The sequence below is a fragment of the Lemur catta genome, chromosome 25 (assembly GCF_020740605.2).
Source record: "Lemur catta isolate mLemCat1 chromosome 25, mLemCat1.pri, whole genome shotgun sequence".
Classification (NCBI taxonomy): Eukaryota; Metazoa; Chordata; class Mammalia; order Primates; family Lemuridae; genus Lemur; species Lemur catta.
In genome coordinates this window covers 3058361-3084023 of record NC_059152.1, presented here as the reverse complement: position 1 = coordinate 3084023, position 25663 = coordinate 3058361, and the positions used below count along the sequence as shown (strand labels likewise).

The window sequence follows — 25663 nt, the reverse complement described above, 5'->3', positions numbered from 1 at the left end:
ATTGTCACAATTCCCCTCCTCCTCCTCCTAACTTATGCAAACTCTTCAACACCTAGCTCAGATTCCACTTGTTTGTGGAGTCTGCCCTATCAGAGGCAGACTCCCTGAGTTTGGGTCCTAAATCTGAGAACGGTTTGACCTTGGATGAGTTACTTGAAGTATTAGTGCCTCAGTTTGCTTATCTGTAAGATGACAGTGCTAATGATAATTACCTAATAGGATTGTTGTGAGGATAAATGAGTTACTATGTGCATGGCACCAAGAAAGTACTGTATAAAGGTTTCTTGTTATTCTCATACTCTGTTGTTGTGATCACTTTTCACAGTAGACTTAAACATAAACATTTCTATGAAGTCATTTATTTGGGGTTAAAGATTTTTGGGGATTTTATATTATTATATTCTACTCTGTAATATCTATTTGTTTTAACATAAAAATTATTGCCTACCTTCCCTCCTCAATTTTAGGAGTGAATTCATATTAACAGAAAATGTGCATTTATCATCCTGTGGCTTTGCACATCCCTGGTCAGCTTTTACTCTTTCCTCTTTCCATTAAGTATTTATTCATTCTGTCTTGCTGCCCACTAGGTTGTTTATGTGTGCTCTCTACTTGCTTATAAACTCTTCTCACGGAGGATTCTGTTTCAGTGATGACAAATGTAATAATTATTGAACTCTTAATGACAAGCATCTTGCTATCATTAGAAAATCCACAGTTTCACAAATAGCCAGTAAGGCAGACATTTACTATTGTAATTCAAGTATAAAACATGACTGGAATTGGCATCCCCATTATTTCTACTCTTAAAAATCTACCAAGTACTTAAATGTTCTCAGGGTTTCCCCATAAAAAACTTACACACCAAGAAGAATGTGTTCATTCCACAGACTTCCCTTGAATGACTGTGCATCTAGCACCAGCTTAGGCACTGAGAAGGAATCTTAAGAAGTGCATTGTGTCGTGATTAACAGTGCACACTCTACAGTCTGACAGATCTGGGTTCAAATTTCAGTTCTGCTACTTACTTGCTAGATTAGCTTGAGCAAGTTACTTTGTATCTGTTTCCTCATCTGTAAGAAGGGGGAAATAATAGGGTTTCTATGAAAGTCAAATGAAATAGTATGTAAAGTGTTAGCACAGTACCTGGTATTCATTAAATGTTCAATAACTGTTACATATTATTGTCAGCTATTTGAGGAGAACAGAGTGGCAGTTATCCAATGGTCTTGCCTTGAGCCTAAGCAAAGGAACCTGAATAGAGCAACTACATAAAGTCAGGACCCTTGAAGATCTGTGTTCTCAAAAATGATGGATTGAGGTGGGAGGTGGGGGACAGAATATGCTGGTAGAAAGGGATAAGAAGTTTGTTTGTTTGTTTGTTTTATATATCTCCTCTTGGACAGTCTTTTGAAGAGAGAGGCTTTCCTGTGAATTTGTAACCATGACTCTATTAACCCTGAGGTTTGAGGTTCATATTAATGTCTTTCTCAGCTGAGAATTAGTATAAAAAGTGGCCCTGACTGGCAACACAACCTAAATGCCTAGCAAGAGCAAAAGCATTTGTGAAGGAGTGATCCTTAGGTCTGCCTATGCAAGATCCCCACAGATAAAGTCCCTTACTGCAGAGAAGCCCATAATCCAAAACTACAAAATAATTTACCATGAGCAAGAGCCAGCAGAAACAAACATCAGACTCTGAAGAGCTTGAAAGAATGAGCATTTTCTTTATTTTTTCCTTTATGTGTATACTTCATATATAAGTATATGTATTAAAAAATAATTTACTTTTTCTAGAGGTGGGGTCTTGCTATTTTGCCCAGGCTGGTCTCAAACTCCTGGTGCGAAGTGATCCTGCCACCTCGACCTCCGAAAGTACTGAGATCACAGGCATGAGCCACCAATGCCTAGGCAGAATAAACATTTTCTGAATTTAAAATAAATATAAGTTTGAAATGAAAAACATAGGAAAAAAGGCTGGATGTGGTGGCTCATGCCTGTAATCCTAGCACTCTGGGAGGCTGAGGTGGGAGGATTGCTTGAGGCCAGTAGTTCTAGACCAGTCTGAGCAAGAGCGAGACCCCATCTTTACAAAAAATAGAAAAGAAAAATTAGCTGAGCATGGTGGCACGAGCCTGTAGTCCCAGCTACACGGGAGGCTGAGGCAGAATTGCTTTCCTTCAGCACTTATATTCCAAAGTCCAACTATTTGCTGTTCGTACACTGTGTTTGCTAACCTATTAATTTTGCTCATGTTTGTTTCTTCTCTTGAAATTGCCTCTCCATGCACTTAAGGTTCAAGTAGAATGAAAGGAACACACCACCTCAGAGCTGGGTTACACGGTGTTCATCTGTCTTGTCCTCTCTCTGCTGTATCAGCATTCCCTGCTGATGGTTTGGACCAGAGTTGAGGATGAACAGGGCAGCTCAACAGCCTGAAGGTGCCTGGAGCCAACGCTTAGTTACCTTATCTGAGAAATGCAGCGACACATACACCTGGCTGATGCTGTTGCCTGCATCAGCTGTGTGATATAAGCAGCTGTCGATTTCATCTGTTTTTTGGGCACGGAGCATGTAGTTCTAGAAATGGATGTCACCAATGGGTAGCTGTTCAATACCTCATGAATATCAATACCTTCATGAATATTTGATGCCTCCTCTATGGTGTCGTGAATATTTGGTGGTTCTTGGTTCTTTCCTTCGTATCTATGTTTAGCACACATAGCCTGTATTTACTTTTTAAAGCTGTATCTAACCTCTGAAGCTGTTTGCTCTGTACGTATTTTCATCCCTCTTCCTCATGTGTGCCTCTTGTTTTGTGTAGTAGATTTCGATATTCTTAAATATTTACACATTATACCTCTCCGCAAGTAAAAGTAACCTTCCTCTGACCCTCAAAGAACTTGCCTGTCATTTATCACATTCTTTACAGCAAAGATTTTTGGGAGAGGAGGAAGGTTAGGACAGGGTTTGTAGACATATAATTCATTTCCTATTAGAGTATCAACTTTTTTTTTATTAGCCAGATTTAGAGTCTATACCTGTTAGGGGCAGGTTGTCTCATCTCTCTCTTTTCCCCCATTATATTTAGTAAATATATCTTTTTCACAGTAGACGGTTACATTTGATCACACTGACAGCTGGTTCGCTCAGTTAAAGCACTTCTGAGATCGAAGTTCAGGCTCCATGAGGAGATAAGCTTTCTTTCATGGATAAAACAAAGAATTAGCACCAGTATTGCACAAATAGTTCACAACCAGTATTCTCCTGGATGTGTGGCAGGAGTATCATGTTACCATTCAAAAGATAACATGTCATTGTTTTTCGAGATAAGGAAAGGTAGGCAATAATAAATCTGACCCAAAAAATGTGTGAATTTGCTTGTAGCAATACTTTTTAAGACGATAACAAGTGATTCCAACTGACATACCTAATGAACTAGAAAGTGATAATTTTTTTTAATTTCAATAGAAAGTGATGTTTGCTTTAGACTTGAAACAGTAAAAGATAAATGACAGAGAACATGGGAACTGGCCGGGCGCGGTGGCTCACGCCTGTAATCCTAGCTCTGGGAGGCCGAGGCGGGTGGATTGCTCAAGGTCAGGAGTTCGAGACCAGCCTGAGCAAGAGTGAGACCCCGTCTCTACTAAAGATAGAAAGAAATTATCTGGCCAACTAAAAAATATATATACAAAAAAATTAGCCGGGCATGGTGGCTCATGCCTGTAGTCCCAGCTACTCGGGAGGCTGAGGCAGTAGGATCGCTTAAGCCCAGGAGTCTGAGGTTGCTGTGAGCCAGGCTGATGCCACGGCACTCACTCTAGCCCGGGCAACAGAGCGAGACTCTGTCTCAAAAAAAAAAAAAAAAAAAAAAAAAAAAAAAGAGAACATGGGAACTAAACTGGAATCATCAAATGTTAAAATTAGGAGGAAACTTAGATCCAAAGAGACAACAAGATAACCTTAAAACTCATGTTTTCTGATTCTGAGTCAATATGTTGACTTTCTTATGTGGATACAAGAAGTTAGTCATGTATCTATGTTAGGAAAACCCTAAATTCCATAGTTGCCAAGTTAGTTATTGTTCCAGTTTCCCACTTTGGCTATTTTAAACCTTTTCTATGCTTCCCAACTCCCTGCTCCCATTTCCTCCCCACCTCCAACATACGGATCTCTCTTATGAGTCAGTTTCTATTAACTGGTTTTTCCCCCAGTTTATTTACTTCCTAATCAAAAATTGATCTTTTGTATGCCTGGTTGTTTTGGATTACATACTGGATGTTATATAGATGAAAACCAGTGGAAGTAATTTGAGCCTTTGTTGGATTTTTCTTTCAGAGAAGGTTTACTTAGGTTTCTGGGCAGGCAACCAGGATAGAGTAGCTCACCTTGATTCAACCAGAGACACATGATCATGCTGGGTGTTAGTCCCTGGGAGGGCTGGTCTATTTCAGGCTCACATTTTCTTCTAGGGAATAGGTCCCACATAAAGCCTGTGGCTCCCTCTTCTTGACAGACCCTGAACTCCAGTTTTTCCTCCAGCTCTGTGAGTTTGCTGAAAGCTCTGCTCAGCTTGTTCAGCCTCTAGACTGAAGCTTTCTGCCGGCTTCTCTAATTGTTATCAGCAGGAGGGTTTGTCTCAAATGAACTAGTCCACTTTTGCCAGAAATAGAACTTTCATCCTTTCTTAATGTTTATTTTTGCATGTGTTTAAAATGAATATATACACATATTAGTATGGTATATGTGCATTATAACTTATGAACAAAAATACACGCAATGAGTATATATGCACAATCAATTTATTTGCTCATTATGAGCATGCTATCAATCTTTGGAGACTCTTACACTTTATTCCCTCTTCTTTAGCTGTGATGTTGATTCAGTAAATACCTGTGACCTGCCTGGCAGTAATTTTTCTGCATGTACAGGGTAAATGGCAAATATCTGAGGATGATTTCTAACAGGGATGTTATAGCTTAACATGTAAACCTGAAGAAATGAGCTCACAACGTTTAAGGAATACAGCAAATAGTCTATTGATGGGCTTTATTTTATTTTGCTTCTTAACCTATTTTTCTAAATTATACATATCTGAAAAACATTTCAAGATACTGGAAAGTGTTCATATTGTTGTCTCCTTAAAGGTAGTGATTTGGTGTTTACAACATACGTCTGAGAATAGTTGGTTTTTAAATTAATATAAAAATGATTAAAGTGGTTAAGAGTACAGGCTCTGCAGTTAGATTCTCTCAGTCTGAATCCTGACTTTGCCACATACTATCTGTGTAACCTTGGCCTATTTATTTAATCTGTCTATTGCTGTTTCTGTATGTAACAAAATGGAAATAATTGTAAAGCTACTTTTTAGGATGTATGAGGATTTAATTATATATATGTAACAAACTTTAAAAATTGATAATAAATCTTCAGTAACTGTTGGTCACTGTTAATATTAGTGTTTTATTCAGATAATGCAAACTATTTCAACCAGTAATTTTATTAAGGCAGTGGTCCCAACCTGATACACATTAAAATACTCACCTAGAAAACTTTCAAAATATGTGTGTGTGTGTGTGTGTGTGTGTGTGTGTGTACACACACACACACACACATATATACACATATCCGTGCCTGGCCTCCATCCTCAGAGATTCTGATTTAGTGGGTCTAGAATAGAATCTGGGTAGCCTCCCCAGGTAATTCTAACTAGCAGCCAGGTTTGGAAACCATTGTATTCAGGTGAGAACTAGCTGAGTTTGGGACTGGGATGCAAGTGGTGAAAGGGGAGTAGGAATGAACTTCAGTCGTTTCCTTCTCTTCCTTATCTACAGTGAAACAACCAGAAAGAAGAAGAAAATCGAAGATCACGGAGAATCCACAGAGGTTAGAAAATGATGTAGCTTTTTTCCTCTTGGTCATTGTAGACATGGAAGGACTTTAATGAAGCTTTAAACGGTTTGACAAAGGATGCTCTAATGGATGACAGTGGTACTCCTACATATAATCTGCAAATTGAACCACAGGATGGGTGTCACCCTGGTGACAGTGTGGAAAGGAGTGTAACACACCTGCCTCCTGCATCAGATGAGAATGAAAATCAACTCGTTGGGGATGGGCCTGAGCATCTGACCAGCAGGGACAGCGGAATGGGAAAACCCAGAGTGTTCGAGCAGGACAGTCTTAACAATAACGAAAGCTGCACGTCGAGCTGTGAGGTGGCTGCAAGTGAGAACTCAGAGAACACTCCTTGTGAGGACCCCAAAGATGGACAGGCTTTCTTGGGAACGGACCAAAAAATACCTGGAAAAAGAAGTCCCAGAAGCAAAAAAGGCACTGCTAGGAAGATACCACCAGGTATTTTTAAAAAATTATCCTTTTCTTTAATTGATTAAAAATAAACCTCCTTCCCTTCCCATTCTGTGTATACTGTCCTGTCTTTTGCTTTTCTTCTCTTAGTCTATCCTGGAGCTGGTTCCACAGTAGCGCATGTAGATCCAACTGTGTGGTATCCTATGTGCATGTGCTGTGTCGCCACAGTGTTCCACTGTATGGGTGTAACATCATTTATTTAATGACTTCCTTATGGCTGTTCCCAGTCTTTTAATATAATAAACAGTGCCGAGACATTTGTTGTACATATTTTCACACTAGGCACTTTAAATATGTATAGTCTCCTTCCTTTATAAATTAGATCATTTTTTACCAATATCGGCCTTTAAAATTTCCTTTTGTCATCACTGTGGTTTTGATCTCCAACCTGTGAGTTTATGTGCTAATATGACCTCTTTGTAAGATCGTTTCATTTCGTTCAGTGGGTGAATAATATACAAGAATATAGATTAATATACATCTTATACCAGCGTTGAATAAGACATATGGTTTTAATGATCTGTATCACATTGGTTACAAAGTAATTCAGAGTATTTCTTATTTTCTTATTTGGTATATAGTTTGGCAGTTAAAGTTTAGAGCTATGGACTTTTTTGCCTGAATCACAGGACACCCTTGGGAAAATGTAGCCTCTGGTTATTTTTGATCAGAAACATGTGGGACTGGGCTTCTGGTGTGTCCTAGACTGGATTCCTTGGTGCAGCACCGCTTTACGCAAGCCAGCAGATTTTGCATAAAGCTCTGGTGAACAAAGTGGAATGTCTCCTCTCATCTCTGCTGTCTTCTACTTCTTTGGCTAATTAGAAATATAGTCACTATCCATATCTTATTTTTTATTTGGAGTAAAATATAAAACTTTCCAGTTTCTATAAATTAGTTCTTATTTATTAAATAAGGTAATTTGATAACTTTTTAATGTAATTCATTATTTGGCTTTCCAGTTAATGTAATTTATAATTTGGCTTTTCATATCCCTTTGTCTTTTGCTTAGTAAACTTAAAATAAATTAAAATAATTTTTTACAAGGAATAAGAAAGCATCTTCTTAAAAGAGCTAAAGTTAAACAGATGATATACGGTGCCATTTGTATATAAATTGATTTATATGAAGTTTGTCATTCAAGGGCAAATTGACCCTGCCTTTCTAATCTGATTTCATGATGTTTTTAAAAACTGATAGCTAGTTGCATATCTATAAGCATCCATCAGTTTCAAGATTATAGGTCCTTTTACTTCTCTCCCTGCTGTCTTTATTCCTGTTTCTGTAGGTATGATCATGTAATTTGAAGTTACTTGGTATTTATTATCTAGTAAGAAGAGATGTGTAGAATTACCGTCCCCTAATGCATCTGAAATATTTGATTTATAAAACTTAGGGATAGTCTTTATACAGCTTATTTTTAAACATTATTTTATGTATCTTAGGTAAAGTGAATTTAAAGAGTGTAAGGAAACAGAATCAGGAGTTCTAAAACCTAAGTTCAAATCTTCTGATTCTAGCTCACATGGTAACACTGAACCGTTCTCTACTTCAGTGTCTTCATCTGCACAATGATGGTGTCCATCTCCACAAATCTATAAAATCCCTTTTTAAACTGTAAATTTCTTAGATTTCTGAATGGAGATGGTGTAGTCCATATTCAGTTAAAATTTGGCGATTCGCCTCTAGTGCAGCTATAGAGTTTTTGTATTTAAGGGGTACATTTTTGTCTTTTGAAGTTTTGTTACTAAATTTAGAGAAAGGGCAAGTTTGAGTAGGCCAAAGAATTTTAAGATGAATAGAAGGATTCTTTTGGGGTGGAATCATTCCTTTCTAGATATGGAAGGGATTTAGAATGGGAAGAAACTTTAGGATTGCCTGGGGAGCTTTCCTCGGAGTTTACTTGCTGGGACTCCACCCCTGAGAATTTGCTTTAGCCTGTCCTGTCTCAATGCATGTCCAGTCACCAGTCTAAGTGATTGTATCTTCCTGCGACCTCTCAAGTTGGTCTGGTTTGTTCCATCTCCACCACCATACTTCGGCATCATCTTTAGCTGGAATACTACAAAATCCCCCTAAATATGTTTCTCATCTTGTTTCCATTCTTCATATCAGAAATAACAATGCAAAAAGTTAGACATGGACATATTTACTCTCCTTTTTTCTGTTAAATTTTCAGATCCTAAGTAAAGGAAGTTTCAAAATTTTGCAAATGAATAGTTAAATAAATTTATTTACCCTTATGCCCCCTTACCTAGTTTACTTTGCAGTAGTTTTTCAAGTGTCCAAAGGCTGAAAAAAAATATTAAAATAATACGGCAACAATATTAGGAGACATGTGATTATATAGGTTTGCAGGAGGCAGCATTTGCATTGACAGCAAAAACTTTAAAATTAGCCCTAGGGTATTATCGTATTACGGGCTTTTTTTCCCCTTAAGAGAATTGAATCCTCTTGATACAGTTAACTAAGCAGGATTTCAAGCTGTGGTACATCAAGTTTTCACTGTAGTTAAAACTGGCATAGCTTTAGGTAAGTATTATCCTAAAAACTAATGGAAATTAGCTCATGAATTTTTTAACAGCTTTATTAGTATATAATTCACATACCAAACCAAGTACCACAAACTACTGCTTTTTTTTCTTTTAACAGTTTTACTGAAACATAATTCACATAACATATAATTTACCCATTTGACATGCACATACAATTCAATGGCTTTAGTATATTCAGCGTGGCACAAATGTCACCACAATAAATTTGAGAATTTTATTTGTCTTTATCCCAGAGAACCAGAGAATATTTTACATTTGATAGCTCATGAATTCAGTGTGCTTAGAATGAACTGGAAAATATGGTAAAATTTAGCATTTTGATATTAGCACGGTTAGTGTACTTCTAATTGAAAAACAATGTACTGACTGCATCTGAGACTTCGGTGCTTTGTTGTCTGTGGACCTGGATGAGTTTGAGAATTAGCATAACTAATTGCATGCTTGGGCAAATCCCTTGCATATTTTTAGTTTTTAATAAAACATGTTAAAGTGTAAAATCAAACTTCTAAGAGGAAAATTAGGGAATCCAAACATTGGTGCTAATTGACATGTCCTACATAATTTAGATTCTAAATCCCAGCAATATTTATGTGTACTAAATGTTCCTTGAATATGAAAAGCCTGGAGCACTCTCTAGACAGTGATGAAATTTGAGTGAATACTTTTAAGTGCTGTGATAAAAAGGGTGTGTAACTGCCAGTGGAACTCACCTGATTTTACAGCCTAAGGGAGCTCTCACTGGCATGCCTTTGTTAAATTCCCTTTGAGTGTCATGAAGCTCATTTCTTGAAATGCTTTTTCAGATTCACTCTGTATCTGTAAAATGTAAATATTAAGTTTAGGTTACTCAGATAAGTGTGTTTGTCTGACATAATGAGCCTTTTGTTCCAAACGATAAAATAAATAATAGTATTTGGGTTAAAGATAGGCTGGAGACAGAGGCACTTAAATACTAAAGGTGGGCTTCTAGATCCAGATAGTGATTCACTGTGGTTTATTAAAATTTCTTTTTCCTTTACTTTTTTCTTTTCTTCCCCCCGTCCCCTCTCGAGAGAAAGGGTCTCACTCTATTGCCCAGACTGGAGTGCAGTGGTGCAACCATAGCTCACTGTAACCTCAAACTTCTGGGCTCAAGCGAGTCTCCTGCCTTAGCCTCCCAAATAGCTGAGACTAGAGGCATATGCCACCATGCCTGGCTAATTTTTTTAATTTTTTGTAGAGCCTAGGGTTTCACTCTGTTACCCAGGCTGGTCTCAAACTCCTGGCCTCAAGTGATCCTCCAGCCTCGGCCTCCCAAAGTGCTGGGATTACAGGTGCAAGCCACTGTGCTTAGCCTCATTTATTAAAATTTCTGGTGGGTAACTAGAGCTCTGCTTCTTTAAGAGCTCAGCAAAGCAAACAACCTATATATAAAGGCCTGGTCCTTCCACTCAAGAAAAGTGCCGTTTGTGGCATCTACCTGGGAGGAAAATAAGAAAATTCTTCTGCAAGTTTGTATGTGGCTGTGCTTCAGCGTCTGCTGTGACAGCACATTCCTACCAAAGCATTTAAGACGTAGTTAACTTAGCTAATAATGAAAGCTTTGCTGTTTCAACGTTACTCAAGTCCTGTCCCTCCAAACAGTCCAAATAAGTGTTAATAGTAATTTTTAAGATTGCCACCTAAAATAAAGCCCAGTGGCTGTTTTTTGTCTGTCCGTCCCTGCCTTGACATTGAAACCACTTACTCAACACTCCATTAAGGGAACCGGGCTGCTGCTTTGGGCGCCTGCTACGTTCTGGGTGTACTTGGTGTGTTACCTTATTTAATCCTCTCTAAGAGAGTCAGGCCACTCACCTAAGGTTACAGGGCAGCCTGACTGCAGCCTAAGCTCTAACCACAGCCTTGCGTTCCTCGCTCCTCGCTCTGAAGGCGGAGGCTGCAGCCCCAGGGAAGAGAATGTGGCACAGCAGCAAGTAGAGATTGTGCTGTCATCACGTAATATATCCCTTTGACCCCAGGGCAGGTCAGAAGGAAGTTGGCTTATTTTCAGATTTATCTCTCACAATACCAGTGTCAAGTGTTAAGGAAAAGAAAGAGATATTTCCTTTTTGCCGCTTCAATATGTTTAGCCAAAGATTGAAGATATTTAAACAGTAAGCATTCTCCTGTTTTCATGGCATTGACCAGAACCTTAGACTGAGGAAATACAGGAGGAAAAAAAGGATCACGGCGCAGAGAGTCTAGCATAGGAATTACATAAATCACGCATTAAAATTTATTTCTTATGTGCCTTTCAAAATTATGGCCAAGATATGCATCAGCATTAATGGATCAGGTGGTTTAAGGAATTCAGTTATGCAATGACTCAAAGAACTGTAACTTAAAATCACAGAACTGAAGGCATTTTTTTCTTTTACTACATTTATTGCAATAAGACATATAATATAAATTTGCTGTTTTAACTACTTCACTGTACATTCAGTGGTATTAATTACATCCATCATATTTTATAACCATCATCACTATCTATTTCTAAAACTTTGGTCACCCCAAATGGAATCTCTGTATCCATTAAATACTAATAATATGTCCTTATTTTTACTCTCATTTTGTTCATACATTGTTTTCCTAATTTCCTTTAGTTTTTTGTCTGTGGTGTCCTTTAGTTCTTTGAGCTTATTTAGGAAAGGTGATTTAAATTCTTTGTCTAGTAAGTTCAATGTCTAGGCTTCCTCGGGGATGTTTTCTGTCAGTTTGTTTCCTTCCTCTGAGTGGGCTACACTATACTGTTTCCTTGTTTGCTTTGTTTTTGTTTTTTCTTTAAACTGGACATTTGAATATTATAATGTGGTAATTCTGGGAATCAACTTCTCCCACTTATTCAGGGTTGGCTATTCTTGATGGCTGAAGTCTTTGCTGGTGTTTCTTTTCCAGTCTTTACAGGTTAGCGCTGTGCCCTCTAACACTTAGGCCATTTATAATTCTGCTTCCGCCTCACTTCCTCCTTGCCCTGAGCTGACAGGTCTTTTCTAAGCATATGTTCTATCCTGAACATGGGTGTGGTTTTCTAAATTCCACAGTTTACATAGGCCCTTTTGAATGCCCTGATTTCCCAAGGAAAGTTGCATCCTGACTTTTTCTTCCTGGCTTTAAATGGTCTATTTTATGTCTCAAGCATAACTTTTTGCACCAGTTGACTGCTGGTTTTCAATCATCTGACATTATTTTCCGGTAATACTTATTGTGTTTCTACTCTGAATGGGTTCTGAATTTGGTGTTAGAGGCAAGTGCCTTGTGTTACTCCTTCCGGTAGCTCCAGACTTAGGACAAACACAGTCATTTGCAAGTAAGGTCTTCTCTGCTCCCTTCAGAACCAAAGACCGGGTTCCCACACGGAACATAGGCTGCTGCTGTCTTCAAGACTGCTGTTGAGCTGGGGAAGGGGTGAGGCAAAGGCACGTAAAAACCCCACAGAGCTTTGCTCCCATTTTTACATTACCTTTCTCTTGATTCAGTGGTCGGTCACTCTGTTGTACCTTTGTTTTCTAGAGTTCTGACAAAGTTGGTTCTGACAGTTCTGATTATCTTTTTGATATTTCTATGGAGGCTTGGGAGTTTGGAGCTGCCTGTTCTGCCATTTTGCTTATGGCATTCAAGGCCTTTTAATTTTAGGGCTTCTAATAGCAAGAACTGTGCCCAGAGGTACAGAATTAAATTGAATGACTATGGAAGAGTACTGCTATTTATTATTTTTGTATGATACCATCTTTTAGATAAAGATGCCGTTGATTAGGAAACTTCAGTTAACCTTTGGGAAGTAATGTCTGTTTCAGAGATGGGGAAAAACACAGCACAAATATTGAAGTCTCAAGACAGTGGTGGAGATAGAGTTAAAATCATAAAGTCTACAAAAACTGGCAGTTCCTCAAAAAGTTAAACATAGAATTACTGTATAATCCAGCCGTTCTGCCTCTAAGTCTATGCCCCAACGCACTGAAAGCAAGGACTCAAGCAGTACTTGTACACCAAGGTTCATAGCAACGTCTTTCACAATAGCCAAAAGGTAGAAACAACCCAGATATCCAACAAGGGATGAATGGATAAACATGTGATGTGTGTGTGTACGTGTCCGTGTATATATATAAAATGGAATGTTATTCAGCTTTAAAAAGGAATGATAATCTGATATATGCTACATATGGATGTATGTGTGCTATCACATGGATAAACCTTGAAGCCGTGCTAAGTGAAATAAGCCAAACACAAAAGGACAAAGATTTTATGATTCCATTTAGCAATGAGGTACTTAGAATAGACATATTCTGTCTCTGTCGTAGAGACAGAAAGTAGGATAGGGGTTTCTAGGGTTGCGGGGGGAGGGGAATGAGGAGTTAGTGTTTAATGGATACTGAGTTTCTGTTTGGGATGATGGAAAAGTTCTGGAAGTGGGTAGTGCTGATGATTGCACAACTTTGTGAATGTATTTAATGCAGTTGAATTGTATACTTTAAAATGATTAAAATGTTAAATTTTGTGTTACATGTAAAAAGAAAGTCACCAAAAATTCGTAACACTCCAAACTCAGTGTTAGGAACATACAAAGCTTAATCTGATTGCAATTTGCTGAGTTTTAAAAACATAAATGCTTGGCCAGGCATGGTGGCTCATACTTGTAATCCCAACACTTTGGAAGGCCAAGGTGGGACGATTGTTTGAGACCAGTCTGGGCAATATAGCAAGACCCCATCTCTAAAAAAAAAAAAAAAAAAATTAGCTAGGTGTGATAGTGGTATGCCTGTAATCCCAGCTACTCAGAAGGCTGAGGCAGGAGGATTGCTTAAGCCTAGGAGTTTGAGGCTGCAGTGAGCTATGATTGTGCCACTGCACTCCAGTCTGGGTGACAGAGTGAGACCCTGTGTCTAAAATGAATAGACAAAAACACAAGTTCTTGAGCATTAATTGAATATTTACTATATGCCAGCCACTGTGGTCCACGCTTTATATGGATTATCTCATTTAATCCTCACCACAGCCTTACTAAGCATACCACAGTTAGCCCCAGCTTATAGATAAGGAATCTGAAGCACAGAGAGAATAAGTAACTTGCCCAATATCATATGCTAATAAGTGACGCTCTCAGGATTTGACCCCAGGCAGTCTGACTTCAGACTCTTTAATTGTTTATACCAGACTATCTCACTTTTGATGAATTTTAAAGTAGGTTTAAAGGAATTGTGACTTACCACAATTTGCCACAGAACAATTACTGCACATGCCTTTCCTCTGAGTGTGTTGGTAGCCATGTTTCTGCAGAACAATTCCTGCTTGCCAGCCTCAGCAAACTCTTTGTAGTTCTCCATGGAAAGTTCCTGGTCCCACATTGGCACTCTTTTGGTTCTGCCACCATTGTGGTTAGAAAATTAGAAAGCAGAAGAATCAGTATATTGTGAAAAGTATATTTTCATAAATGTTGTCCCTCCGAAATAGCAGACCATCACTGGGCCTTGTACTTCTATAGACCAAGTGACATAAAGATTATAGAAGAGCCGCTCACACCTGTAATCCCAGTGCTTTGGCAGGATCACTTGAGCCTAAGAATTCAAGACCAGCCCGGGCAACATGGCGAGACCCCAGCTCTATAAAAAAGGTTTTTTTAAAGTAGCCAGTCTTGGTGGCACATGCCTGTAGTCCCAGCTACTCGGGAGGCTGAGGCAGAAGGATCGCTTGAGCCCAGGAGTTTGAGGTGACAGTGAATTACGATCATACCACTGCATTCCAGCCTGGGCAACAGAGCAAGAACCTGTCTCTAAGAAAAAAATAATAGAATTCTCTAAAATATGAGTAATCACTCTAGGTGATTTTTTTAAAAAAGCGTAACACTTGAAATTTTATTGCTGAGGGTACTATCCTGGATATAATTGGGATACCGTGGCACATAAATTAACCCCTGTGCTGTAGGAGTTATGATCTAATAAAGATGAGACTTTCCACCAGTTACTATAATGCAACCTAGCATAATATAAGGCCATATACAGGATTCAGAGGAAAATAAGTTGACTTCAGGATCATGTTATCGGGAAGCATATGGATTTTGTTTGTGTAGAAGACAAATTGGCATAGATGGAAGGAAAATATTCCAGCTATTAGAATCCATAATTGCTCAGAAAGGGATGGAGTATTTTACTAGGGAGATGAAGAATAGGCCAGTTCAGCCAGAGCAGTGGGTTTGTTGAGAAGGCAATAGAACAGGGTTCTGGGCACACTCTAGAGCGGCAGTCCCCAACCTTTTTGACACCAGGGACCGGTTTCATGGAAGACAATTTTTCCACTGACACAGAGCAGGTGGAAGTGGGGGCTCTGTGGCCCGGTCCCTAACCAGTCTGTGGCCGGGGGTTGGGGACCACAGCTCTAGAGGGAGGGCAGCCTCAGTCATGGTGCACATGTACTAACTATGTTACTGAGGAAGATCCTTTCTGAGGTCGACTAGTTGGAGGTATGTACACAGGCAGATAATCCATGCACTGTGAACATGAAAATTAGAACTGATACTAAGATTTCAGTGAAGGGCGAAGTCATAATTTATAATAATTAAATTTTTAAATTTTGGTGCATTTTTAGGAGCTGTGGGTTGAGTGCTTATTAATGATTTTTGATAAATTTGTGTTACTTCTTATTGTCAGGAAAAAAATTTTACTGGCCATTAGCTCTCACATCTGAATTCCTGCCACTCTCTGGGATCCAGAAGTAGTTCTAATGTCATCAGACCAGAGTTTAAAGAGAAAGCCTCGACTTCTTTAGCTGTTTCACGTGATAAACACATGTACCTTCCTGTTCAGAACTGTTTTATTTTGGGCAAGCCAGAACTTCAAATTATAGGCAATCCAGTTTTCCTTTGATAGAATCCAGTTTGTGGCCAGGTTTTAACCACCATACTTTTCTTCAGATCTCTTTTTTTTAATACTCTTAATTATAATTCTGCCAAAAGTGGTTTATGTGTATGTGAAGTACTCAGATGTCAGCACTGCATTAATGTGGACAATAACTTGTGGTTTCTGGGTTTTTCCTTTTCATATGGTTAGTTTTATTAAATATTTGAAAGCTTTATGCTTAGCAGGCATGATGGTTTTAAGGCACTATACCGTGGTGGGAATCTGTCCTAATGGCAATTTTCTTTACTTCTTAAAGGACTTTCTTCAGGAGATATTACACCTTTAATGCAAGAAAAAATACTAAGTGCAGCCACACGTGGGGTTGGCGGTGAAGAGGCTGCCGAAGTGAATGCTAATGACCAACCAGATGCCCCAAAGCTAGTTCTGCAATCTTTGTTTTCACTCATACGAGGTGAAGTTGAGCAGCTGGATTCAAGAGCACTTCCCCTTTGCCTTCATCAGGTATCTAGTACACGCTTTACACTCAGCCTCACTAAAATTCTGGTGCCAGTGTTCGGAATAACCTAAAATCCATTTCTCTGCAATTGACTCTGTCCGCCCCATCTCTGGTGAGACCAGCAGACGGTGACCCTGGATTCAAGCCTGGTGTGAAATTTAGGAAATTTGGCAACGTAAAACTCATATAATATATATGTCATGTAATGTATAGTAGGGAAACTATGCGTTTTCTCTCCGTAAGGCTGACTTTATCCGAGTCCTTGGAACCTGGTGCTGGGGAGAGCTGCAGTGGGCAGTTGGCACCCATACTGTCCACTTACGGCTCTTCAAGGCTGAGAAAACGAAGTCTTAGAGATAAGGAGTTAGGCCACAGGTGTTTTAATTAAACAAAACAAAGGTGTAGTTGTGCTGTGGGTGTATTTTCCTTATTTTTTGTTTGTTAGTTTATTTTCCTTTATTAGGTAGGTTGTTAGGCCGCCTTTTACTGATCTACTTACTTACTCATAAATGTTGTATCTAAATAAAAATTTTTAAAAGTCCCAAAGTTTTTAGAATCAAAGAATTTTTAAATTTAAAGATGCCTCAGGATGAATCTGGTAGGTGACAAGCCTTGACCAGCTCCTGAGTCACTGAAGTTTTTATCTAGTAATTTTTATAATGCGCAGCACTTTGTATATATTCCAAGTATTATTACTCAACTGTTTGCACTTGGCCCAGACTTTTCTTAAATATCAAAACAGACCAAAAAGTCAATGTCCTATGAGGTCTCCAGCTGGTAGTTTGTAAAATAGGAGTGAAATAAATGGGGTGTTAAGGTCTTACCTGATATGACATATTTCTACGTTTTAACTTACAATAAACAGAATCATTGTTTCACTCATGTTATATATTCTTATAAGCCTGTGTAGCATTTTTCTCATTCTTTGGAGTTCTTAGTTCTAAACTCTAATGAATCTTGGGAAGTTAGATTTGACTTGAAATAGTATAGGAGGGCAAGGCATGGTGGCTCATGCCTGTAATCCCAGCACTTTGTGGAGGGCTGAGGTGGGGGGATAACTTGATGCCGCATGTTCAAGACCAGCCTTGGCAATATAGTGAGACCCTGTCTCTACAAAAAAAAAAAAATTAGCTAGGCACAGTGGCATGTGACTATAGTCCCAGCTGCTCAAGAGGCTGAGGCAGGAGGATCACTTGAACCCGGGAGGTGGAACCTGCAGTGAACTGTGATCGTGCCACTGCTCTACAGCCAAGGTGACTGACTGAGACCCTGTTTCAAAAAAAAGAAGGAAGAGAATAGGAAGAATGAGGTTATTATGTAAAGAATGTCTCTGTTTGCTTTGCTTGAGATGAGTGACTTCAGAATTGTGTCCTATGTCTGTCGACAGTCAAATTTCTTCTGAACTGGCAAATGTAGTTAAATAAGAGTTCTCTTAGTTTGATACCAAAGACATTTGGAGTTTCAAGGCCTTAATTTGTTAATCTGTCTTTTCATCCAAATGTTAATTTAATTTTCTGGTTTTTTGTTGTTTTTTTTTTACCAGATGGCAGAGTCCTATTTCCAGGAAGAGGACTGTATCCTTTTCTTAATTACAGAAAGAAATTCGTAGAACTCTTAGAGAATCATTTATTTTTTAAAATTGAGGTATACTTTACATACAATGAAATGTACAGGACATATGATTTCAGTGGGTTTTGAGAGTTGTAGGTACCCACCTCAGAAAGCAAGGTGTAGAAAATTTCTATCATTCCAGAAAATTTTCTAGAGCCACTCAAATTTGACCTTTCATAAATAAGCCTTTATTTTTACCAACATTAAATATTTATGTTCAGGAGAAGGGAAAAGGCACGTTACTGAAAAATAAAATTTAAAAATCAATTGGAGTTTCTTTCCTTTGACTTGAACAAATGTACAAGCCAAGTAACATTCATATAGTAGATCATCTCAGGTATATTATACATAGTGAATCTTGTGACTGTCTCATTACAGCTATATGGCTACAAAGGGAAGATTAATTCTTCACTAGTCATAAGCAGAACAAATGTTAAGTGAGGTTGCATATTAACTTTTGTATGGGAAAGATTTCCTCCCTCATTTTTTTCAATTTTTCTTTTTTAAACTTTTTTTTCTTTTGGAGGGTTGGCCCAATATATGCTCTCTAGATAGAATGTATCTTTTTCCCCACTGGTATCTTTTGCTTTTCCTCATAACTTTGTTGACTTTCACCACATTTCTGACCAGATTGAGGGAGAAACAGTTACCATGATGACCCCTATCAAGGAAACTGGTATAATTTCAGACAATGACAGTTTATTACTAAGTATGTTGGAAATCTAATTCTAGTAGAAATGGAGATGGAACTCTATTTTTTTTGTAAACAAATAATGAGTATATGATACAGTGCAGAGTAGACCAGCAGCATCAGCATTGATGGGAGCTCCTTAGAAATGCAAATTCTTGTCAGAATTAGAGATTTTGGGGATCAGGCCCATGAATCTGTATTTTAGCAAGTTTTGCAGATAATTTTTCTCTTCAGTAAGGATCACTGGTATACTTAATTTAAGTCATGGGCAGAGGAAAAAAAGAAATTGTTCTTGCTTGTCCCTGGCCTAAATATTTATGATCTCTGGGATATCTTTAAGACTACAAATGAGAGAAAGAACTGCACTTCTGAATGATCATGGGAAGGACGAAAAACTGAACAGTGAATTTTTCTTTTCCTTTTTTCTGGGTCAACATTTAGAGCATCGCCCAGAGGAAGGTAGACAGTTGGACAGTGTATCTTGACCTCATAAGATGCAAATATGTGTGGTACAGATGAGGAGGCAGAAGTTCACAAGATCTACCAAAAAATGGAATCATATGATAATTATGAAAATCACTGTGGGAAGTTAATTAAATTTTTACCAAAAAATCCATGTAATTTTTTCTTCTGTCATTGTTTAGGCATATGATCCTTTGTTCTTTTGGGAGAAGAGCATTCATTGGGAAATAATAAAGGATCAAGGTGATTTAAAACAGGAACAAACACTTGACCAGAGACTCGCATAGTTGCTTGACGGAAAGGAAGGAGAGAAATTAAAAAGGGAAACATGTAGATTCCAGGATTCCATGTGGATCTTGTTTCCTTAAATTACTTTTAATTGACTGTGCTAGAAATATATTAGCAAGCAGACATTCCTTGAGTATTAAAACCTTTTAGTTTCTATTGTTTGCTGATAGTGTGGAACTTGAATAGCTACTTCATAATATGCTATGTGAAAATGTACCTACTTTAAAACCAAGAAACATTAAATGTTTCAGTTTAAAAATGTTTAGAGTCTTATCATTTTCTGGTAAACTGCAAGTTTCTCAATTTCTATAGGACATTCTTCTTCAAATATGGGGATTATTTAAATAGACTGGATTTCTATTTTCCTCAAATTTTCTATTCAGATGAGAAAGCAATGAAATTCATTCAGCTTGAACGATTGTATCATGAGCAGTTGCTTGCAAATCTTTCTGCCATTCAAGAACAGTGGGGTGAGTACAGACTAACATAGAGTATGCAATTATCAGTAATCTAACAAGTTGCTATCTAGAAAATTAACATATTTGACCTAGTTTTGTAAATCAGAAGATAGATGTTTCCATAGTCAAGTTAGTGTTACAAAGAAAGTTGCATGTGAGAAAATTTTTTTCTTTGTATTTTGCTTTGTATCAATGCCAAGAAAAGAACACTTGCTACAATTTGCGTTTCTTCTGATCACGTTTCAAGCCCTACTGGCTAATTTAGTCTCTGGGATGGTATTTACTTATACTGAAAAGTAATGACTTAGCTAGTTCTAACTGTGTTAACTTTGGGGTGGTTTGAGAAGACAATTTTCCATGCTAATCTTTATCAGTTAACTTTTTCCCTCCTAAATATGTTTTGTAAGAGCCAGTGACTAACAAATATTTTAAATTTAGAAACAAAATGGAAAACTGTACAACCACATACAGTTATGTCTCTAAGGAATTCAGAAAAAGGATTTAATGGTGAAGATTTCGAACGGCTTACTAAAATTTGCACAACACATCAAGAGTGAGTATATCAGAATTTGGGTAGGATGGGTTGGAATAGCATTGCATGTTTGATATACAAGATCTATTTCTTTGTTTAGTTAATTTTTTCAACTGGAGAAATTAAAATGGGTATAATAAAATTATTAGGTTCTTTCTCAGCTTTTATGTATTTCTTATACAGAACTCAGTAAAAGGTCAACTTTACATAGGTTCAAAGGATCCTTCTAATTAGAAATTCAAAACTAGAGCTTCTAATTTTTATCTTTTTTTGGCAAGAGATTAAACAATTCAGATGGGCATAATTGTGTATTAGGATTTTTTATTTTAGTTTGTTAATGTTTGTATGTTGTAGTAAAAAAAAAAAAAACTGTCAAGAGTAGCCTAATGCTGTAAAGTAAATATAGTACAGTATTGAAGCAAAATACTGCTTAAGGAAAACTACATTTACCAGATAATTTTTAATTGCTTAATTTGTGTCAGGGAGTTGATTTTTTTTTTTTTTTTTAAGATGTATCTCCCTGTGTCACCCAGGTTAGAGTGTAGAGAATCGATCATAGCTCATTGCAGCCTTGACTCCTGGGCTTAACGGAATCCTCCTGCCTCAGTCTCCTGAGTCACTGAGATTGTAGGCATGAGCTACCACACCCAGCAAGAAATTGGATTTTTTGACCTCAATTATAGTAATAATAAAGCATTTACATTTCAAAATATTCATTATTTGAAGACCCAGAATTCAAAGATGAGGGGACATAATAGTGTTTACACTAGTGCAGATTTCTGGAATTCAGAACATAAATCTTCAATACAAAGGCTACAAGACTTTCCATTCTGTTGATAGCTTTCTCTCCTTTTCTCTCAGAATGATAAAGAGAAAACTAAAGTTCTATTTGTTAATAATGAAACAATGCCAAGTAATTGTTGCGTAGCTCATGCAGCAGATAGAGAACTTGCTTTTGAATCCCACTGTTTTGGAGACCAGCCTTTAAAGTGTGATTCTAGATTCAGAGGTGGATGCTCATTCAAATCTCATGATGACCGTTTTCTTGTGTTAGTTAATTTGAACCTTTACAACAGTATTTTCAGGGATTCTGAATTATAACCTAATTACTTAACATGTTAAATGGGTTAACTTTCAAATTCAGAGCAATTTTAAAATAATGGAATCTTTTAAAGTAAAGAAGATCATTTTCTTACTTTTAAAATGCTCAAGACACCTCCCCTGCCCATCCTAGGGAACTAATAACTCCTTAATGTGTTACAAATGTTTTAATTATTTAAGAAACAAATACTTATTGAACATAATATGAGCATGTTGTCTTTATGCTTTAGAATTTGGATAATTCCAGCCAGCCTCAGTGGCTCACACCTGTAATCCCAACACTTTGGGAGGCCGAGGCAAGGAGGATCATTTGAGCTCAGGAGTTTGAGACCAACCTGAGCAAGAGCGAGACTCCATCTCTACTAAAAGTAGAAAAAATTAGCCAGGCATAGTGGTGTGCCCCTGTAGTCCCAGCTGTTCGAGAGGCTGAGGCAAGAGGATCACTTGAGCCCAGGAGTTTGAGGTTGCAGTGAGCTATGATCATACCATTGCACTCTAGCTAGGACAACAGAGTGAGACTCTGTCTCAAAAAATAAAAATAAAAAATAAAATAAAAGTTACCTTTTTGTTGTTATCTGTTTCCATGGATAATTCCAAAAAGATTATCTTCTACCATAATCTATTTTAAACTATAATGACATAAACTGAAACTTTAAAAATCCATGTATGTTAAATAATCTTTAAAGTCATTATTAGCGAAAAGTTGACATTCTTTTTTTTTCTTCTGGATATCAGCATTTGTAGCTTCTTTGGGAGTTTTCAGTAGTAATTTGCTATCTAAGGAGATTAAACACATGATATAGCTGCACTTCGAACTATGTGAGCCAGTGGTGATGCTTCAGCCGTGGAAATGTTCTGTGCTAATATTAGAATCCAGAGAAGCTGTATTTTTTTTATAGCCATTTCAGTGACATTTGTTTGGAAGTGTTTTGCTGCTGTAATTTTTTTTTTTAATTCATTTTTCTCTCTTTTTTTCTACAGTCCTCATTTATACAAGCATAAGGTAAGAGACTGTTTCTTTTGAAAATATTTATAGGAAAAATGTTAGAGTAATGTCTGTTATATGGACTGTTTTGGAAAACAAATCTCTCTCAAGTTATTTTCAGCTTTCTAGTTTAATGCAACAGTTTCCAAAAAAAAAAGTTGTGTTTTTTTTTTTTTTTGGTTGATTTTTTTTTTTTATTAAACTTTTCAGATAGCAGCTGTGGAAAGGTCCCTGGGAAGGAAATGCTTTACGCAGTTAACAGTGTCTGAAGATCCAAAGGAAAGAGGAGCTACAGCCAAAGAGTCAGGTATGTTTTTAAATTAAGTTAGGTAGAAATTCAAAAGATACTTGCCTCCTACAATATTTTAGAAGTGTTACATCTGAATTGCTGTGAAGGAATTTTTTTGCATTTACATTTTTGTACATATACCTATCCTAGAAAAATAGCAAAGCAAGATTTTTTATGTTGTGTAACTCCAATTTTTAGACATCTAGCAGTAGATACTATAAAGTTATTTTCATGTTTTCAGTAGATGGTTATATGTGTCTAACAGAATAAGAAAAAATTGTACAATAGTACTCTGAAATAGAATTCCATTGGTTTTGGTGTATTCAAACGTTATTTTCTGCTTAAAAGCCAACATTTATTATATGGACTTTACCAGAAATTTGTTCTGTAAATCTAGATATTTAAAGCTCTAAATCTTGATAATTTCTCTATGGCAATTTATCTCTTTACTTTCCTGTTCACTAACCTATGATGTACTTTAAAATGTGTGTATACATTTCTAAAGCTTTTATGATATATTTTATACCACCTGTGCCTATGTCAAGAGATTTTTAGAAACTTTTTTTCTAAATGTTTTCGAAAACATTTAGAAAAATGCATGTTGCTCATTATAAAAACTTTAAAAAATAAAGATAGATAAATATGTTTTAGGGTGTGTTTTTTTTTTTTCCTGATGTCTGATTTTATTACCAGTTTATATTCCTGGGTTTCATGTATTTGGCCTTGAGAGCCCTGATACTGAAGAGGAAGTATCAGGTGTTCTGGGTGAGTTCTGCTGAAGATAAAAGATGATGATGGCCCTGTCAATTTAATTAGCCTTTAACTCTTTACAAAGTACTTATTCATTTTTTCAAATATTAATTTACCTTCTTTTCTCTTATGAGGGGAGTTAGGAATATCACCTTAGGTCAATCCTCCTATATACTCTTGTTCTTCCTGTCTTTTCTTTCCCAGTCATTTTTAGATCAGAAATCAGAGTAAAATGAGCTTCCTGAGAATCTTAAAGGGGGGGGGATCAAAAAATAACCACCTAGTTTGGGTGTGGATGTGTCTGTGTTGTGCACATCGGGAGGAGTCCTATTACAGGCTATTGGTTTGAATTTGAGGCTTAGCACTGGTTGCTGCCCAGTACTGGCTTGGCACTACCTCTAACTTGGCCTCTGCTGTGATACATGAGGTATACATGGGGAAACTAAGGCACCAAGTTTAAGTCACTTGCTTGGTGCTTTGATTCACAACTAGAACCTGGGTCTTCTGGTTTCTAATTGAATGCAGCATACTTCTGCTAAGTAAATGGTATGGGTTGTCAAAGGCTTCAATAATCCAGACATCCTGCTAGTGACCATTTTATGAAGGGGTGTGGACTAAATTCTAGGGGAAGAAATCTTGCCCAAGTCTGATAAAAACAATAAGTTTCAGACGGAAATGTCAGCAATGTGTTGTGAATTTTAAACAACTTATTTTTCTCATCTTTAGAGAGCAAAACTTGTCTTGGCACGGAACCAAGTAAAGAAAGGCAACATAAAGAAGAGCCCCTGGGGAGCAGTCCCTGCCGCCATCAGATGGCCGGGCAGGCAGAGTCCCCAGTCCTCCTGGCAGCTGCAGGAAAGGACCACACGGAGGAGCCGCTCCGCAGCGCCGGAGCCGCACTGGAGCTCCACACCCAGTCCTCAGAGACGGCCGGGAACAGGTCTGGGCCAGACGCTGCCGAGAATGCTTGCGACGATGACAGCCACTTGCAGCTGGCTCAAACAGAGGCCTGCCAGGATGCAGCCAGAATAGAGGGCATTGCTGAAGACCCTAAGGTATTGCCCTCCCGCGAGTCAGTGACAGAACCATTGATTTTACCAGCCTGTGACCACAGATCTCCTGTGTTGATTGCTGAGGGTAAATACTCACAGGCTCAAAGAAGAGCACTCAGGTTGCCACTTCGGGATGCTTCTGAGGCGTTGCCCACAGACCAACTTGAGAACAATGAATTAGATGAGCCGCAGCAACCCGATCTTACGGACAGTGATGGAAAATCACCACAGGGCCAGGCTGACTCAGAGGCTTCTGAGAATGCACGTTGTGAAAACAATAAAATATCTGACTTAAGTACACGGCTTCCAGAGGTGTATATGGCCCCAGAGGAAAAGGGAGATAAGGATGACCAACTCAGTAAGGAAACAGAAGACTATTTGAACAGCCTTTTGGAAGGATGCTTAAAAGACACTGAAGATTCCCTTTTGTATGAAGATAGCCAAGAGGAAGACTCTGATCTCCTTCAAGATCTTTCTCCTGAAGAAGCATCCTACAGTCTACAGGAGAATCTGCCTTCTGATGATAGCCCTCTTTCTCTTGATGATCTTGCCAAAAGGATAGAGATTGCAGAGGTAAATTAGACGTGAACTACAATTAAAAGTAGAGTGAAATTTTAAAAACTAATATGTATGCTAAATATGGCCTTGTTTTTGTAAGTTTTCCCTAGTCTCAAACATGAGGGAAAATTGTAGTTAACATCAAATTTTAATTATTAGTAGTTTTTAAATTTATATCTGTTGAATAAAATGACTTTTAATCATTATGATGTTTATACTTCAAGAGAGTATATTGCATGCTTCCAGATATAGTAACCATTATTATATATAACCATTTTTTTAAATAGTCCTGACTTTTATTTGGCAGTCCCAGAAATTATTATCAAGATAAGATTAGTCCCATTCCAATAAGGAAATCTCATTTTTCTTCTCATACCTCTAGGAGATAAAATATAGTATGTACTCACTGTTTCTTCCTCTTGTTAAGATATTTTTCAAAATTATTTAAGAAATATTTTAAAATATAACACAAGGGGGGTACTGGATTCATTTTTAAGCTATTTAAGTTAGAAAAAAACAAGATCAAGGCAAAATTACCATTCCCTTCGTTAGATATTACAATAAAAAGTTTGGAAAAAGAAAAGATAAAAG

General features: G+C 37.6%; 1 protein-coding gene across 2 annotated transcripts in view; it reads left to right on the top strand.

Moving 5' to 3' along the window:
* Window positions 1-25663, top strand: part of CNST (consortin, connexin sorting protein) — a 46893-nt gene that overhangs the window by 10260 nt on the left and 10970 nt on the right. Inside the window, exons 2-9 of one of the 2 annotated variants that reach the window (XM_045537174.1) lie at window positions 5928-6357; window positions 16095-16300; window positions 17839-17869; window positions 19731-19817; window positions 20244-20358; window positions 22420-22441; window positions 22634-22730; window positions 24189-25087. In XM_045537174.1, coding sequence (XP_045393130.1) covers window positions 5979-6357; window positions 16095-16300; window positions 17839-17869; window positions 19731-19817; window positions 20244-20358; window positions 22420-22441; window positions 22634-22730; window positions 24189-25087 — 1836 coding nt within the window. In that variant the 5' untranslated portion in view covers window positions 5928-5978. Of the gene's footprint in view, window positions 1-5834; window positions 6358-16094; window positions 16301-17838; window positions 17870-19730; window positions 19818-20243; window positions 20359-22419; window positions 22442-22633; window positions 22731-24188; window positions 25088-25663 lie in introns of both variants that reach the window. The other variant, XM_045537175.1, reaches the window with a different exon arrangement.